At 44.5% G+C, this 19262-nt stretch overlaps 2 protein-coding genes across 2 annotated transcripts in view; one reads left to right on the forward strand and one right to left on the reverse strand.

Moving 5' to 3' along the window:
- Positions 1-322: 322 nt before the first annotated feature.
- On the reverse strand, positions 323-11134 carry SLC25A20 (solute carrier family 25 member 20). Its single transcript, XM_072347000.1, has 9 exons — positions 10915-11134; positions 10343-10435; positions 8305-8432; positions 6296-6386; positions 5557-5674; positions 4383-4455; positions 3728-3837; positions 2262-2386; positions 323-1774 (listed from the first exon to the last, which is right to left on the reverse strand). The coding sequence occupies exons 1-9, from the start codon at positions 11017-11019 to the stop codon at positions 1712-1714; spliced, it is 906 nt and encodes a 301-aa protein (XP_072203101.1). The 5' UTR covers positions 11020-11134; the 3' UTR covers positions 323-1711.
- A 202-nt stretch (positions 11135-11336) lies between these two features.
- Positions 11337-19262, forward strand: part of ARIH2 (ariadne RBR E3 ubiquitin protein ligase 2) — a 31301-nt gene continuing 23375 nt past the window's right edge. Inside the window, exons 1-2 of the mRNA XM_072346999.1 lie at positions 11337-11468; positions 15135-15481. Coding sequence (XP_072203100.1) covers positions 15233-15481 — 249 coding nt within the window. The 5' untranslated portion in view covers positions 11337-11468; positions 15135-15232. The remainder of the gene's footprint in view (positions 11469-15134; positions 15482-19262) is intronic.

Genomic DNA, 19262 nt, shown 5'->3' on the forward strand with positions numbered 1-19262 from the left:
TCATGGGCTTCTCATTGGTTTCACACCTCCCACCCTCTCCCTCTTAAATCATGAAGGTGGGCTTTGGGGAAGGCAGACTCCCTTCCAAAGAATTGGGAGGAAGAACACGATTCAAGGCTTCTGAAGCAGCACTGGGTAGGGAGTATTCAGGAACTCCATTTGTTGAAAGCTGAGGTGAGATTATTTCTTTACAGCATCAACCAATAGGCCACAGCAAATCAAGAACAACCTCTCAGCTGCCTTTTCTGTGTGCCAACAGTACAGATCTTTCCCTAAGCTGCCCTGCATCCATGTCTGAGCCTTTTCCTGAAAAACATCAAATCCTTTACACAGACAAGAGATTTTATTTAGCATCTGACTTTAAAGAGTTTCAGCTATAACAACACCTCATGTTTGCCTTTTAAGTCGTGCTAAGTGCAGAACATTCATTTTCCAGCCTCATGTTAAAGAACCAAAAACCCGAAAGCTAAAAGGCGAGCAGTTAAGCATTAAAAGCAGTAAGGTACAGCCTTAGATGCCCCATTAACATCTGAGAATTAAGAATTGGAAAATTTTTGCCAAACTAACCATGCACAACATGACAAAAATAAACAAAAGCACACATTGAAGCCAAGCAGCAGCCAGCTTTATTGAGTTCTGGTAACACTGCAACAAAATCAGGAGAAAATAAAAGTGCTTTTTTGCCTCTTAGCATTAGTAATTTCTCAAAATGTGATAATGTTCGATAACATTACAAGAAAACTGAGGAACAGAAGTTAAAGTTAGATGAGATTGCAGAACCAGTGTCACCTTCATATTTCCCCCTTGTGCCAGACTAATTTTGTTCCTAGAAGTCCTGTTAAAATTTCTTAGGTGAGGGATTGAACCTCCAGGATGCAGCATTTGATGAATCAGGTACATCATGCGCTGCTATGAATCATGCTGTACTTGTGAAACCACATCTGGGATATGTTCAGTGGAAAAGAAAGTGACAAAAGGGTTTCACAGAAGAGTTCAGGTGAATCAAACACATTTCCCACTGGCTACCTTACTCAAGTTTATAACAAGTGTCTAAGCGTAATTCATTGTTCCCTAGTTCTATAGAGAAAAATCAGTGTGTAATATCCTGTTAGTATCTGTAATACCTATCAACCCACCAAAACATAACTCTAACCTCACCTGCTTTGTTCCTTATTTGCTGCATCATATGCATATAACATTAAAATGGCTGTCATCATGCAAACATCCACAACTGAAAATACTGCATAAGATGAGAACACTACTTGACACTGCTTGTAGATACTAGTACGTGCAGCTGCTAATTTAGGCACTGAGAGTCAAGTACACACTGCCTAACAATTATTTCAAGCAATTTAGCATCAACAGCTACATGTCTCTTCAGTAAACAAAGAATTTATTTTGGATGTCTCTCCTTCTTCCATAAGGAAGTACTTAAGGTAGTGAGTGTAGTGTGTGTTAACAGCATTACTGCTGTGGTACATTGGCTCAGAATACAGGTGTTATCACCTCTAGCTCTTCATCAACTCTATTTCAGAGTCTCACCTTATATTTCTGAATGGCACATAGCACCACCTAAAGAATGTGAGGAAGGCAAAAAGGTATTAGGGCAAGCAATCATTCCTGAAACTTCAAGTGATCATGCATTTATTCCTTTGAGGCAGACTTGCACACTCTTCCCTCTCCTCTCTAATTTACAGAGACTTTGTAATCTTCATAGACCTGGTACAATCCAATTAAGAAACTTCATAGCAACTTCAAAACCAAGGAAACATGCCTGGAAAAGAGAACGGACAGAACAAATAAGGATTCTCATAACCTATTCCAAACAAGGCTTTAGATTGCAACAGTATAAACACCTGGCATGGCTGATGAGAAGTGAGAAAAAAAGGTCTTGCACCAGATGCAAGAATTCTACTACATCTCTTCATACATAGGCAGAACATCTAATCCTTTAGGTTCATTATTTATTGAAGGAGAAGCCAGACCGAGTTTATCCATGCATTTTTGTATTCTACTGGTGGACATACAAGCAGACAGAAATACTGCACTTTAATGCACAGCTTAGAAGGAGGATTCAGTTGGTGTTCCCCCTTGATTAAGGTACATTTTAGAACCGGGATATCAAAAGCCAAAAGCACCTACAGTTATTAGAATCTGAGATGGTAAAACAATAAGCAGCTTGTCATCTCCTCTGCAAACTACAAACATTCATTATGGGTGGCAATGTCCCCAAAACCCATATGGAAGTGCAGTTTACTTACCGCATTAGCAGGAAACGCCCTGATCATGACAGCTGTGAAGCCCTTGTAGAGAGATGCAACTCCTTCCTCTCTGATAAGTTCTCTCAGCACATCTCTAAAGCCATTTGGGTATTTTCCTGGAGGAGCTGCAAACAATACAAAACACATTAGCTAAGATATGCAGCAGTCACAAATACTAAAGGCATAAGTGATAGCCCAGGATCTTCATCATGTTCATACTGCTAGATCATCTAAACATCAGAATCCAAGCACTGCTTGAAGCTATTTTGTGAAAACATCTGCTTGGGAAAATGACCTTTTTCAGTCAAAAGCAAACAAACCAAATCACCAGCTCAATAAACAGAAGTGCTCACCATCAACTCAAAAAAAAAATACATTATGAAGACATCTTGGGTGGAGGGGGAGAAGAATAGAAGAAAGGAAGAACAGCTTTTGTCAGGATTGGATCTCTTGAGCTGTGACTCTCACTGTTGAGGACAGCTCACCCAGAAGCCACAATTAGGAGCGATAGGAAGGTCATCAGTACAAACTGGTGAAGCTAGTTTATAAGAAACAAACAGCAAATGATCTTATCTCACGCCCCTCAAAGAAGCACAACAAACCACTGGGTATTTTAATGCTGATGTTGTACAGATTTGCTAAGATGTTTTAAAAAAATAATAATAAAATTCGATTCAAGGAACTGGTTCTTCCCTCTCCTGACAAGAAAGCGCTCCCTCTGCCAGCCCTTGGAACAAATACTCCACTAAGCAACCCAGTCAAACAGAACCACCATAAGCCACACCATCTTTAAAGCAGCACTGCTGATTAGCTCTGTGGAACCAGGACCTAAAGCTGAGATGTATTTCACACACAGCGCTCCATGATAGCCAATGGCTACAGCAACCATTATTCAGAGAAAAAAAAGACAAAGAAAAAAACCCCAAAGTTTTCCACACTGGATCACTATGATTTGTAATTCACGAGAGATGTCCAGCAAAAAGCTAAGCCTGCAGACAGAGACTATGGGAGAGCTTCAGTGAAAGGATGCACTGAACAACACTCACAGAGAAACCAACAAAAAAACTGTGAAACTGATGGAAAGGCCTGGGGCCATCCTTGCTATAACTAAGCCACAGATGCTTAAGAGCAGATCTGTTAGTCCAAAAGCAATACTCTCGGCAAGGCAGACACAGTTAGACAGTACAGACTAGGATTTACACAACTATGTCTGAAGTAAAATAGCAAAGCCCTTCGAAGACTTACATTTGTAATAAAACGGTCGCAACATGGCAACAGTTTGCAAGGAAACCAACTAAAAAGCTAGAAACACGCTTGTTTTGTTTGGTGTATTCGTCTCAAGCAGCATTTAAGATAAGCTACCTCCCACCAAAGAAGATGCTCAAATGGCATCTTCCATCATTGCCCGCCCCATTCCCAGGGGCACTCTGCTGAGTGTGGCCATGACAATCTGGCATGCTACTCACCCGTCTGGAAACGTGATTTCAGCACATCTGGTGGAATGGCAACTGCCCAGTTGAAGATTCCAGCCAAGCCCCCAGCAAAGAGAATCCTCGGCGCACTGAGGTCACTCACACTGTGCCAGGATTGGGATGGGTGGAAAATAGAGGAGAGAGGAGGAAAAATAAGAAGGAAAAAAAACAATGCATATTTTGACTGAAGTGACAACCAACAAGCCTGTCAGAAGGCCGCACAACACTGCAGACAGACAACAAGGCAGTAATATGAACAAGATGACCAGGAATTAGAGCACTCTGTGCAAAATGTGCCAACTCCAGCCCAGCAGTTTGAATCCTTTCATTGAGCAGCACGAACAAAATGCTCTGCTGTGGTGGTGAAGGGACAGGACACAAAACAAAAAACAGAACACACTTCTGCACTCACAGAGGGGTGGAAGAGCACACAAGCCTACTCCAAGTATTCTTTACTTGGCTAATAAAATCCATGCCTAAAATTCTGAGCGAAACTCAGAATATCATTCTGTCTGTTAACTCCAGACCAAAGCAGCTCTAATCAAAGAGAGTGACTAAATTTTTGTTACTGATGCTGCTCTAAATCTCTTCTTAACTGGGGAAATTAAACAGCAAGTCCAGGAAACACTGACTTTAGGATTTCACTAACCTCTTTCCCTCAGGGGTCAGAATGTTCTTCAGCCATTCATACGTCATGAAGTACATTCCACTGGCTGGGACATCTAGAGGGTAAACAACAAAATCTGTGAGTGGTGAAAACAAAATGAAGCCTAGAGACACAGGAGCCCCATGGCAGCTCAGCAACAACACCGAATACATCCAGACTGCTCTCCTGAGCATTCTCTAAAACCAAAAATTTCTGTCATTCTAGACAGAGGAACCTGAACTTCCCCAAAGAGGAAGGTGCTAAAAGGCAAGAACTGGGAAAATACCTGTTCTTCTGCCAGCAGCCCTTCAAATCAGATTGTAACTTGGCCATTAATCCATGAGCTCCCAGCTTTCTTAACTGCTCCGCAGCACACAGAAACTTTAGCTGTTTAGCACACTAGTTGTTCTAATGAAGCCAGATGTTTTGGTTCTTGATGGGTTTGATTTTGCTTTATTTTAAGGTACTTCCATAGCCCATTCTTAGCTCATACCTAAACTGGCAACTAGTCTCAGGCTAAAGACCCTGACAGAGCTGCTTTCCTAAAACTATGAGAAGCAAATGACAGAACAAGTTTCTAAACTGTGATATCAAAACACAGATTATTTCACCTTGTACTTGGAAAGCACAGCCCCAATACAGGAAACAGCCTGACTAACCTTGTACATCAGGAGAAAGCGCAGGAAGATTCACTGCCTGGCATAGCTACTTTGTGGCTGTTTTTGTGAGACGGGTCATGACATCCCAGTCTAAAAGTCTAACCCACACTAAAGAGGTTAGAAAGCAAACTGCTACCGTTGTGTCTTTTAGATCAATCAGCATTATTCAACAGTCACAGACAGAAGTCACTGTACTTCTCCCAAGGAAGGAAAAAAAAACTTCTGCATTTTCTTTTTGTTCTCAGCTCCTCACGGCCTCAATTCCTCTTGGCTTCTCAGATCTTAATTACTTCCTACATCCCTCTGATCTTTGTCATTTAATCTCTTCCTCACTCACTGAAAATCTCATGGTTATTTCTCAGTCCCTTTGAGGTACTGGAGTAACTGCGGACTGCAAAAAAGGATAAAAGTGACAGAAAGCATCTCCAACTGGCTTAAGTGACAGCAAGGCCTATGTCAGGCTTCTTATCTTCAAGTACCTCAAGCTGAAGCAGCATCAGAACGTTTCCATCAGTTACCTCTCATGAGGGTGAGTACTGTCCCCTTGTACACGCCGCGAATCCCAGCCTCGCGGTACAGCTGTTTTGCACAGTCCAAAGAGCCAGTGTATTTAGTTTCACCTGTAGCTGCCTGGATCTGAAGGATTAAAGTGACAGTTTCTGGCTTGTGAAGGTTTCTGGCCGGTGAACAATCATTCAGCTAATAATTAGAAAGCCACGTGCATGTTTCCAGAGAGGAAAGAGCATGTACTCATTCTTCAGGCACTCCTACATATGAAGCCTCCGCATCATTTCCTCAAAAAGCACTCTCTCATTCAAGCTGAGGATATGTTTACTGTTCCATGCAGTAGCTAGATTCTCCCTTATTTCTCACCACTCTAAGTTTGAAGCAGCTGAAGACAGTTAGTTAACCTTACACTCACACAGACAAAAATTAGCCTTTAAATAATTTAGTAAAGTTCAAACAACTTGTTCGCGTATAAAACTTCCATGATAACATCACATCTGTCAGAATGAATACGAACGCCCATCACCGTGCTAATGGAGTTCGAGAGAGCCTGACATAAACAAACCTTCTCATCTCTGCTGAAGATGGTATCTTCAGGCTTACATTTTCCTCTAATCTTTTACAAATCCCTCACGAGGTGCAGAGCCAGCAGTCACCCAAACATTAAAGACACGTTCCATGGATTTTGAAATACTCTCCTCAAGAAAGACCACTAAAATTAAATTCTTGTCACCACATCCAATGCTTTACCTGTAAAAGGCACTTGATTCTCTCTCCTGGAGCCATGATTGCTGTTGTGAAAACTCCTGACAACATGCCAGCTGCAAACAGCTGAGGATATCTGTGCAGGAGAAACAGAAGTGAGACACTAATACAACACAGTATATAGGAAACAAAGGGCAGAAAGACCCCTGAATCACAGTTATTCTGCTTTACACAAGGCTGGTAGTGGAACTAGATAGACATGCATCTACTGCTTTTGATCACTGCAGAAACGACTCATCAATGCATAAATAGACCTAAACATTTAAGGTCTCCGAGATTCAAAGCCCTGGTTCCCACAGCAACCATTAATTCAGATCTGCACATCCACGTATCTGCTAATACTCCTTGCACTTGCATTTTTTGCTACAGTGTTCTCCATCGATTTTTATTCTCAATACACTCTTCTTCTTACAGTCTCCCACATTTTGCTTAACAACCTCAGCTTCCATATTTATTATTTTACGGCATTCTGTTCAGGCCTTCCAAACCTTACAGCTTTCTTTACTCCTAAATTCCCATTCGATTTTCTCCACTCCCATCTTCCAGACCTTTCAGACCTTCACCTGCCACGCTACACATACCTCCTGCTCAGACTAAGCTGTGAGTTTTCTAACTCACCTCAAGATCATCCAGCCCCAGAAAAGACAGAACAGGCTCATCAGGTTTTTTCAATCTCCTTCCTTCCAAAACCTCCCTTCAAAATCAGTACTGCCATCCTGCCTGCTTCAGTCCCACAACCACAGTGCTAAGAGCCTGACTTTTCTGTCTGACCTGGCCATCCTTGGCGTGCAGTATCTCACTGTGTAAAGGCAGAACCAAAGGTGCAGCACAGTTGTACACAATGACAGATCTACCTCTTATTTGTTGATCTTTGTCCTTTTTCTCCCACTGCTCTGCCTGGGAAGAGTTCTACATGAACAGTCCAAAGACTATGCTGCATTTCTCCACCTTCTCCATTAAAACTTACCTTTGATACAACATGTACAAAACACAAAGCTCTAGCAATGGCTGGGCTGCTGGCAGTAAGCCCACCGTCCCTTTGGCTCCCTGTATTCTCAGTTCCTTACCCACACCCCCGGTTTTACCCTTCAGCCTTGTCTGCAAAGTTGGTAAACCAGACAGCAAGGAGAGCAAGCAGCACCAACACCCCTGCCCTGCTTCCCTCAGGGTGACAGAGGTGGAGGGAGCTCACTCCTCACCATTGCAGCAGCTTGAGCTGCAGAGCCAGGTGCACCCAGCAACAGGCCTGCCCAGTCAAGGCTCCAACAGAAACCATTCCTCCCCACTCTGCCACACTTGGCTCAACACACTGAACTCCTGCTTTCTGACGGGGCTCCTACGTATTGCACAAATAATAGAATAAAATGTTGCTAAGCTACAGTTCTATTCTGGGGAGCTATAAATCACAATACAGCAAAGGAGCTAAGGGAGCACTAAGTTCACCTGGAGAGAGCGATATGAAGTTTTTCTCGGCTTCCCTTCTCTCAGATGTGCCTAAGAGGAAAGCTGCTCATAAACACTGCTTTTCAGAAACGCATTTCTATGGCTACTGTTTTACTCTAAACTAAAGACACAGAAAAGTCAAAACCAGCAGGGAAAGGAACTGGGATTCATGAATGTCAATTTTGTCAAGACTGCCTGACCATGAATTTATTTATTCCATAGTTTCCATTAATAGTGAGTGTTCGAAGGCAATTGTTATATAACTCACGCTGTACTCAGCTAAAATGGAATTGTTCCTTAATGGTTCTTTCTTGCGTAGAAGGGGAACTGCATGGCACCTGCCCACTTGGTGTCTGTTTTTAGCCCATGCCATCAGTCCCACGCTTCCAGAAGCGTTAAAACACACGAGTGTATTAGTTTTTAGAACTATATTTATAGCCTAGGAAAAAAGACAAATTTACACCCCAAATCAAAGCACAACAATACAGGAAGCTGCACTGCAGGAACCTTACGGTGCCTTTCCCAACTGTCCACTTAATTCAGGAACTCACGTCAAAACGTCATCAGGTTTTTTCTGTTGGAGTCTTTTTCCCAAGCCAAATCCAAAGAAGCACACAGCAAACATGGGTGTCACCCCGATAATAGGGGCTGCCATTCCTTTGTACAAGCCTCGGACTCCCTGCAGGAGACATTACAAGAATTACTTGTTTTTGCATAACCTTTGTGCATGTTTAGTTTGCCAAAAAGCAAAATAGCAAGTATAGGATACCAAGCAGTATAGGAGAGTATCAGCAAGTCAGTCATATTGATCAGAACTATAACGGGGTCTATTGCTCATTTATGATTACACATGCTTATCTGTTTTAGAGAAAAAATATCCTTCCCAGAAGATACTGTAATCTTTAACACATTTCTGTTCCAGCACTACTCATCCTGTACTTACATCTCAAGTACAAGGAAGTTAAGTTAAAAGCCACCTGAATGACAGTCCTATTGGTCTGTGTCGACACTCCTCCCTTTCAGTTACATAGCAGATATGCTCAATCAGTAAGACATCAAATGCAGCAGTGAGAACTCCCATTGCTGAGTTTGAGAATGCTGGATCAAATTCATGGTAAGGGAAGAGCCAGGGACACTGATGCAAACTGCTTCACTCCCCACACAAATTCAATTTAGAATGAGTTCAAGAGCAAACTATTTTTCTCTTCCTTCCATAACTCAAAACGTTTTCACCATTAACATTTCCATCCTTGATGTTTCTCTTTACCAAGCTACACATACAGAAAAAGTCCAATGCAGATCCCAGCAGCAGTGTTTACTTCATCTATCTTACCTTTGAACTGAATGTTTTTCTTATACAAAAGACTTATCTTTCTAGATAAAGGCTACATGCACTAGTTAAATATTTGCTGGTCCATCCATTCGTCCTCTCCCCTCCCCAAAATAAGTCACTATGTCCCAAAGGGTGTTTGTATGTGTAGAGACCAAGCTGACCCTGCAATGAAATCCAGCCTGGCTGACAAAGATCAGACTCTCCTGCTCAGTCTTCCCATGAACAACTGGAAACAAAAGGCAAAGAGGTTCAGCAGTTTTCCATACAGAAACAGATGAGCACTGAGTAGGAGTAGAGAGGCAGCTTTACTCGACTGAACTCGACATCAGAAGGCTATTATTACAGCTCAGCTCTGACGTCCGTGCTTCAGCAGGGGTGTTAAAAACTGTGTGGAATTCAGAGCTAGAAAAGCATCTCAGTGCTTTGTGGGAGAGACCACGGAAGTGAGGCTTGTTTTGGTTACATAACAACCTATGAAATATCACCACACAAGTAGATTTCAGATATGAGCCAGATTGCTCATTTTGTGGAGTTACCTAACAAGATCCAGCAGTAAAAATCAGACTTAACGCGAGCAAATGAACACCAGGCCTTTAAAGTCATTATTTCCCAATGGTAAATAGCTGCTGAAAAATCTTAGGAAGCAGTGAAGCGGACTCCATGTCACTTCATGTCTTTAAAGCAAGGCTGCCTGCCTTTCTAATAACAAAACAGACTACGTTTCAATCACATGATACAACCAATTCAGGAGTGAAAGCCTCGGACTGCCTCTTGAAGACTAAACAAAACCACTATAAATATGCATACACGTATCTGTTAACCCAAACGAACGCTCCTCTGCCTTCTGACAGATGGCATCATACCTCACAGAAGAAAGTAAAAGCATGGCTTGAACCAACAGAAGTCGCTGCCTATTTTAGAACTTCCACTGCCAGCTCCAAATACCAAAGACAGCACGAGCCCACTGCCTACAAAAAGCCGATATTACGTCTAGTCCTGAACTCTATAGACATTAACGCTGTGATATTTCGAACCACAAGAGAGATTTGGAACGAGCGGATACTGAGTATCCCCAGTGAGACCTCCCTTCAAGCTGCGTAAACTGATGAAAATGTTTCATTAGAGTCGATCCAGCCGATAACCCAGGCAGGCCTTTGGTAGCCTCGGGGGGCACTCCCACTGCATTCCATCCCTGTGACGTACAGAACAACTGACGCTTTTGGCAGGGGTGCAAATGGCAGCTAGTGCGGCGGTACCTCTCCTGTCAGAGTCTTCCTGAAGCAGTCAAAGGTCCCAGAATAGAGTGGCGGCTGGCCGGGCTGCGGCCGGGGCTGGGTCTGCAGTCTGACCTGATGACAGGGGATAAAAAGGCATTGCTTTATTGAGTATTACTACTCCGGCTTTGATTGGGAGAGCACTTCAACGCGACCGCCGGGCAGTACAAGTTGACTTTGTGATGTGTGCAAAGCGTTAACATCATTTATTCTCTGCAGGAGTTAAGAGAACGAGTGTTCACTTTTTGAATAGCTAACGTATTCATTAATTGACTGCTGGGATGATGGCAGGTAACAACCCCACGCGAACGCCCCAGGATTAACGCCGCGTTTCAGTAACGCCGTCTGGGCGCTGTGACTGCGGGGCCTCCACGCCGGCAGGGGGCGCTCACGGCCCGCACGGGAGTTGTATTCCTCGGCGGCCCCGCAGCTGCCGTCGGGAAGCGTAGTCCTCCGCGCCGCCGTACTGCTGCCCCCGCGCGGCGCCCGCCGGGAAACGTAGTTCCGTCCGCCGCTCCCCCGCCCCGTCCCGCCGGCTCCGCGCCGTCCCTCACCTTGATGGTGTCCAGCGGGTGCCCCACGAACACCAGGCACACCCCCCCGAAGCCGCCGGCGAAGAAGTTCTTCACGGGGCTGATGGGCTGCGGCTGTTCCGCCATGGTGCCGCTCGACGAGGGGCGCGGAACAGACCCGGGCGCAGCGTCCCCGCCGAGCGAGCGCCGCCCCTCCGCCCCGCGACCTTTCCCCCAGCGCCCAGCCGCGCGGCACGCCGGGACGCGGGGGGGAGCGGGGCGGGCGGGAGCGCGGCGGGCCCGGGGCGGGCCGTGCGGGCGTCACATCGGGGTCCGGCATCCGCGTGGCCGCCGGGTGTCGCCGGCCGGCGAGGGCGTCGAGCGGGAGCCCCGGCTCGATCCCGCTTCCTCTCCCCGGCGGCTCCGCCGTCCCCCCCTCCCGCGGCCTACGGCGATGGTGCGGCCCGGCGGCCGCGGCCCTGCCTGGCGGAAGTGACGGAGCGCGGAGGTTGGGGCTTCCGGCGCGCAGGCAGCGGCGGCCCGGCAGGAGGAGCTCGGGGCGCCGCTCCCTGCCTCCCCCGCCCGCCGAGCCGCCGGTAAGTGCGGGGCTGCCGGGCCGCGGGGAGCCGAGTGACGCGGAGTGACGCCGTGTGCCCGCCGTGTGCCGCCCGGCCGGACCAAGGGGGAGGGTGGGGAGCGGGGAGCGGCTGCCGCTGCCGGGCGGAGGGCCCGCTGTCGCCTCGGCGCTGCCCGGGGGGCACCGCAGGCCCGGTGAGGGATGGCCGCGCCGTCCCCGTCGGCAGCGCGCAGAGCTGGTCCTGCACCCTGGGGAGGCTTAAAACGCGCTGTGTGCCTCCATAGGGCGCTGCGAGCAGCGGGGAGGGAGGGAGGCTCGTGTGGGCACGCGCGAGGTAACTTGGTGCAAGTGATGGGAGGCCGAGGAGTGAAGCCCTCGCGCTGGGGCAGGCGCAGGGGACCGAACAAAGCCTGGGCCGTGTGGGGAGCGGGCGGATCCCCGGGGGGTGCATTGTGGCTGTGAGGAGATGCTCGCGATCAGCTGTACGGGAAGGCTGGGGGCTGCTGTCCCGCTTTCTCACCCCTGGGATGAAAAAATCCCATCGAAAATCTCAGCGGAGAAGGAAGCGGAGCGGTGTGTACCCGCTGTGTGTGTGAGGAAGCAGTTGGAGATGATCCCGGGATTATGGACTGGGGTAACGTGGACAGGGCTGTGATTAACATCGATGCAGCTCGCAGCTGGGGCTGTGCAGGGGTTCAGAGGAAAGGAGGTGAAGTTCCACAGAGAGGTGGTGCGGGAGGCAGACCAGGATAGCGCTTTACTTGCTTCATAGTGATTGTTGAAATGAGAGAAGACGTATCCACAGAAATATGTGGATTTTGTGAAATAGCTACAGGAAAAGTAGCAGGAGAGGAGCATCTTCCAAAGGACTTGTTAGAGGAGTCCCACAGAGGCAGGTACAGAGGGTGTAAATCAGAGAAGAGTGATGCAGTGAGGTGAGATGCACGGTGGGATGTGGTAATTCACTGCCCGGTAGTGAAAAGGTTAGAGACTGCTGGTAGTATGGCTGAAAGTGTTTATTTGTAGAGGTCTTGCTAAAGAAGGAGCATGTTTCAAATCAGAACTCAGCATGGGGCTCCCCATCGGGGCTGATAGGTGCTGAGTGGGGCTGTGTGTGCATTCCCAGGCTCTGGAGCAAGGAGAGGTTGGGTGATTACATTAGTGTTAAGGAGGACGAGGAGTGCGTTGGATAGAGGTGACAAAGTAGGACCTCTTGTTCTGATAGGAAAGTAACCCAAATATTGTTTAAAATTTTATAATCTGATCTTTAGGATTATGATATTAATTAGATTAATCCAAATCTTCTTTGTTCTTACAACCCTCTCTTTTGAGTTTACCTTATTTACTGTCTTAAAAACTAGTGCTGTCATTATTAGCCACGTCTTAGTTTGTATTCAGAGAGCTTATGTTTGGATCTGAGGGCGTTAGGCTGAGTGTTATGTGAGTGGGGCGAGTTACGCTGCTTGTTTTCTTTGCTTTGTTTTCTCCACAGAAGCTCTAGTCGTCTTCTGTCATTCACGCACATCCGTCTGTCAGTAAGTTACGCTGGAAGTGAACTCTTTCCCAGAATGTTGTGACAGGGCTCACAAAAGACGTCCAGCCTGCAGGCTGTTTTCTGCATGACGTGTCTGATTTACCCATGCAAACAGTTTGAGTCAATGTTGGTGGCACAGAGAAAGGACTCTGCTTGTGCCTCCCCTCTGGGGCTAGTGTTTAACTTCTTGGGTGCTTGCAGGCCCCTTGTCTTACAAAGGCACCTCGTGGCTCTGAGATATATTGTGATATACTGAGGGCTGTGGTTTAAATACGGTGGTTTTCTTCCGTCTCTGAAGTGTGGGATGATCTGATCAAGTCTAACTTTTCTGACTGGAGAAAGGAGTTTGGAGTTTGTGATGCTGTGAGGTTTGCTGAGCAGAACTTTCACATGTTTAGCTGCTGTTACCTCTGTAGTAGAGAGGCTTTAGCTTCTCAGACGAGTAACTCTTTTATAGAATTTAATAGCAAAGATCCATTACATCTTTTATGCAAGAGGTCTGTGTTGATGCAAGTTAAACCCAGAGCGGAACTGTGAACCCTAAGCAAGATGGACAGAGGGGCAGTACAGGTTTGCCTTGTGTCTGCAGAATCAGATTTCACATCTCAAGCTTTCCAATATGGAGAGATGGTGCCTCTGCTCCTTTGGGCTTCTGCAGGAGGCAGTGATATAAATTATCTGTATGTTATGTTGTGAATAGCTCAGAAATCAAGAGGGAAAGGAATTGGAACCAGAATTCTTGGGGTAATATAATTAGCTCCTGGCCTTCAGCCTCTCTCAATGCGGGAGGTTTGTGTCTGCTGAAGTCACTGCAGCTTCTCCGACTGAAGGTATATCACATCTCTTCATGGTGTATTTGTGCTGCCTGCTCAGTTTAGTGCAACCAGCAAACAAATGAGCTGAGGTAAAGTAATGAAATGTCATGGTAGAGATTTCCTGTGCTCTGAAGTCAGGAGTGTCAAAGCTTCGTTATGGTTTCCCTGGCAGCTACAAATTGTGAAACTGTGGGTGTATATGTGCAAGTATCAGAGTTAGCAACGTAATGATGTGAAATGCCATATATATATACACATATATAAGAGGAACTGAACATATGCTGCCTGTAGAAAACACAACTTTCATGTATAAATCTTTGTACATAAAAAATTGTTTGCAGCATTGTGTTTTAATTGTATTTATTTAATATATTCTCTATAGAAACTAAATCAATTGGTAAAATGGAAGTTTGTGATTAAATATGAGATGACCACAACCTGAGGCTGAGAAGTGTTCCACCTGCTGACCCTCTCAGAGCTCCACTTCTTGCTGTTTTAGTTTCAGACTTTCTGCTGGTGGAGTTCAGATAAGTAAAGTCAAATATGTGAATTTTTCAGTACTGGTGAGAACTGTAACAAATAGCTCGGCTGTTCCTATTCCTCTTGAGCAGCAGCTGCCAACACTTGAGTATATCCATTTTTATATTCGGAAGGTAATATGTAAGTACACTGGGAAAGTAATAACATGAGAGCACCTGTTTTACTTCCCCACTCAGATGTAAGACCCAAGGCACATCACGTCAAGGAAAACCTCGTTAAGGGGATTTACTACTTTCACTGTTTCTTTGAGATAGTATTGAAGACTGTTAAATTAGATACATAAGAAAAGCATATTTGCCTGTCATATTTTCCAAAGTCCCACTGACTTCTGTGTTTCTGAAGCAATATGGACTTGTACAGGGTACCACAGGTTTCCTTCCTAGCTCCAGTGATCGTAGCTAAGGTGTTTGGTTTTTTTCCGTTGACAAAATGCAGGTGATGCTTTTCAGGTTGTTGGTAAAAACCTACTGTTGTAAATCTAGATGTGTTTCTGAAAAGGTATGTGGTGAAGGTTATGGAGCCCCTTTCCAAATGATGAAATCGTGGGACGGCAATGCATGGATGGCAATGCAGCTGTGTCTAAAACCTCAGAGAGGGTGTTACTACATCACCTGTCAGAGCAGCCCTGGCCTTACAAGTACATGAGTTGTTGCAGTAGATCCAAACCAGTGACCTGTGCAGCAAAGTCTTTGGTCTTGGGTTGCTCTTTTCCTGTCTGTTGGGTCACCTGTATGATGTTGACATGGCCTCTTCTTATTTCTTAGGCAACAGAAAAAAATTGTTTTTCCCTCCTTAGGAGACAGAGCTCAGATGAAATCAAAAGAACGATAAAGTGTGGAGGAAAACAAGACGCTGCAATTGCTTTCCTGGTCTGCGGTTTGACAGGGCATTAAGATGTCCGTGGACATGAACAGCCAGGGCTCTGACAGCAATGAAGAGGATTATGACCCTAATTGCGAGGAGGAGGAAGAGGATGAGGATCCAGGGGATATTGAGGATTATTATGATGGGGTAGCTAACGACGTGGAGCAGCAGGGAGCAGATGCCTTTGATCCAGAGGAATATCAGTTCACCTGCCTGACTTACAAGGAGTCGGAGAGCACTCTGAATGAACACATGGCCAGCTTGGCTGCCACGTTAAAGGTGAGGAAAGGTTTCTGCATTCATGCAGTGGAGAAGTAAGTCTGTGATTGAAAAGGCAAATGCCAGACACACAGTTTGACATAAAAGCTGTGGCTATGTTACTGTTTTGGGGAGCTTGGAGGATGTTTCTGTGTCCCTTGTTCAGAAGTGACTCAAAGGTTTACAGTTGCTGCATACGGGTTCTTGGGCCTGAAAATCTCTCAACTGTATGTTTTTTCTTATGACACTTAAACATTTTTTTTTTCAGAGCTGAGCTTTATGTGCATTCTGAGTTAAAACTCGTTGCATTGCATCCGTACAAAGAGAATGTGTAGAAAAGAAACAAGTCATAGATGGTACAAATTGGTTCAGCTGTGTTTGAGACGCTAACTGACAGATAGGAAGATGTGCTAAAACTCTGTAATTCTAACAAAAACACCTTACTTTGTTGGTTCTGAGAGAATAATCATAGACTTTCAAAGAAGAGAGATTAGCTGTCATGTCAGGTGTTAACCCTAACTTTGCAGTGACAAGCAATTAAAGTACAATGAACTTGCCAGCTCTTGTAGTGACTAATTCATCGCAGAAGAAACTCACTCCAAGTCAGCTCCATGGTATTATGCTCAGGAAGACTCTGTGAAGTTTTTCATCTCTTTGTGCAAGTGGTGACTCTAGTGTATACCAGTAGTAGGAGGCAGTTCTCTCTGCCATGTCAGTGTGTTTTGGTCCCAGCACTGGTCAGGGGAAAGCTGGTTTTCCTAAGCTGCAAGATGGCAGCACTTGGCTGAAATTAGCAATGTGCCGACCTTGAAGCAGGTCTAGAAGTGACTGTTCTCTAGAGCAATTCCTGAAAGCAGGACAGAGGTAACTGTAACACATGGAAACCATCTGGGATGAATTTTGATTTCCATTAATTAGATCTGAACCTATGTTGATCAGAGAGAGAAAGATCTTGACTCTTAACTGCATACCTGATTCATACAGAAATAGCGCAAACACGAAGCTTGAAGACTAAAGCCTACAGTCTGTCTATAAAGAGATATTTTACTCTTTCTTAGCTGTCAAACTCTTGACTGATTTCTTCAGAATGTGCATTTCAAGCTCTGAATGCTGGCTGTTCCCTGCAGGTTGGGAGGCAAAAGAAAAGAATAAATGTGAGTAGCTGGTCAGTACTTCTGAGCCAGCTGCCAGTTGCTCTTGGTTCTTAGCAATATATGATTTAGAAATGCTTTCCTGTTCCTTCTTACTGTTTGCCTTCAGGTGAAGCACCCTTCAGAAGGACGACGCCTGCCATCTTGTTCCTTGTGAATTAAAGTAACAAAAGCAATACTTAGTAAAATGTTAAAATCTTTTTTTTTTCCTTTCCCTTCCCCCAGGAATTCTGGAGGTGTCAATGATATTAGAACAGCAAAGCTTATAGTTTACCAGATAGATAATGCTAACCTGCTAGACTGATTCTGGTCCCAAACCTGTCTCTTCTGAGCCCGTTTTAGATTCCTTTTACATGAAGAGTATGCATGCATATTTCCTTAAAAATGAAGTGTTATGCGTTTTGTTTCTGCATGAGAAGGTAAAAATAAATCTGAGTAGGAAACTGGAGAACTGGTGTTGTAAGCTACTTTAGCTCTATAAGTGCCACGTTAACACCATTTTCTAGCAATGGTGGTGCAAGAATTGCACACTTCTTAACTTGGAAATCTGCTGTGTATTGGCAGCATGTGCTCTTGGTTTCCTGACATCCTTTCTTACAATACTTGAGCAACCATTTCTTCCATCCCTGCTCTTTCCTAAGGAAACCTGTGATTTTGTTAGTGTTCTTAAATAATCTGGGGGGAGACAATTTGGGTTACATTAGCAAGCATAGAAGAGAAGGAAATTGGATGGAATAAAACCAATTTGTTATCATTATTTTCTTAATGGTGAAGCATAAAGTCAGTACTATATTAACTTTTTCTTTTTTCTTGAGTATTAAAAACTTTCTTTTTGAATGCCATCATTCATAATACCTTGGGGATTTTTTGTGTATTTGTGATTGTTCCTCTGGAGCACCATACTTCACTGTGGTGATTTTGTCTCCTTTTGTTTCCAGGGTCGCATATCATCTAGTGGTTATGTACTGCTTTTCAGCATTAGCTTGTACCTATGACAGAGTTTTCACCCCTGACAGGGAAAGAAAAAGGTAAATTAAAGACTTTTCTGGAGGAACAGTGCAGAAGGCAATTTGTTTCATGGAACTGGGATAATGTGTTATCCCAAGAAATGTTTAGACTAACACAATTCCCTAAAGCAAAGAAACAAATGAATACCATGAATGAGCTCAAAGCTGTGCTTGAATGTTCAGCTGTTATATACTGCTATTAGATGATTCATCTTCTGAAGGTTAAATTGAAGGCACTTGTGTCTTTCTTCCATGGCATTTTGTCTGTGCTCTAAGACCAAAAGCAGGTACTCAGAGCTTCATACCCTCATACATGCAATCTCTACAGTTATTAGCTAGTAACTGTATAAGAAATATTTCATTTACTCTGCTCATTAACCCTCAGAATTTTTTATATTTCTTTATTCAGCTGTTATAAGTTGGCTCTGTCAAACTCTTGCTTTCTTAAAGCATAGAGCTAAAGGGCGTTCTTCCTTGGAAACCTTCTTGACTGCCTTTTCTTCATTTCTTGTGTGTTATAGCAGAACACACATCGTATGTGTTCTTGTTTCTAATGAAGCTAAACAGACTGTTGAACATCCACGGCATTGGCAGGCCAATTGTGAATACTCTGCATGTGTTTAACAGTTTCTTCTTAGACTCATTTTAGGGAGAGCTGTGAGTGGGTCCTCGCTTTCTAAGGGAAAGAGGGTAAATGTTCTCTCCTTGGGGAGTGCTGTTGAATCAGATCTGTTTGTGGGGGATTCAATTAATAACCGGAGTAAGTTAGAGTAGGGTATTGGCTGAGCCATGCTTGAAATCTCAAACTAATATGATCCAAAACTGATTCTCTGATCAGAAGCCTGTGAATGAAAGCAGGAAGGCCTGTGTCAGTTCCCCACAAGGTCAGTTAATCCAACAGTCAGCACCTGTTAAGGACATCACTTTTGAAAGCAGAGCAGCACCTACTGCCTGCAGAGCAGCAAAGGAATTCGTAGCAGTCCTTTTTAAGAAATATCTTTCAAAAAATAAAACTTAGCTTTGGATAGTAGTGATCTTGTTTTCAGGACAACTGTGTCACTTCCACATGAAGGGATTATGGGTTCTAGAGTGGCAGAATCAGAAGATGCACACAAATGATACGATACTCAACTGTTGTACAAACAAAGTTGACCCCATTGCTGGCGAGCAGATAAGTGTGTGATGATGTCACATTGTTTTTGTTGGTGAATGACACTCCCTGGCGCTGCTGAGAGCCGGGAATTTCTGTGATGTTCCAGATAACTGGCAGTGGTTTCTCTGTTTTGATGATGAAATGAATCTGGTTGTTTTTTTCTACCAGCTTCTTCACAGTGGTCATCTAAACCACCAGATAATGCAATTACTACAGTTTATAAGGAAAAAAAAATGTTACTTTGACTTCAGGAGCTTTTAGAAGCTGAGTGTCCGTCACAAGGAGGCTAAGATACCTTTGCACACTGAAATGAAAGAGTCATGTTGTTTTGCAAGCAGTTGATGCTGTAGTTGTCTTTCCACTAAATTGGAAGAATTGCAAAACTGAAGAACTTGGCATTTTCAGTTAATTAGTGTGGATAATCTGTTAATGTTTGTGAGACAGCAAAAAGCTTATTTCCCTTGATTCTCAGAATAAACACTTGTGGGGCA

Source organism: Excalfactoria chinensis, chromosome 12, assembly GCF_039878825.1.
Source record: "Excalfactoria chinensis isolate bCotChi1 chromosome 12, bCotChi1.hap2, whole genome shotgun sequence".
Classification (NCBI taxonomy): domain Eukaryota; kingdom Metazoa; phylum Chordata; class Aves; order Galliformes; family Phasianidae; genus Excalfactoria; species Excalfactoria chinensis.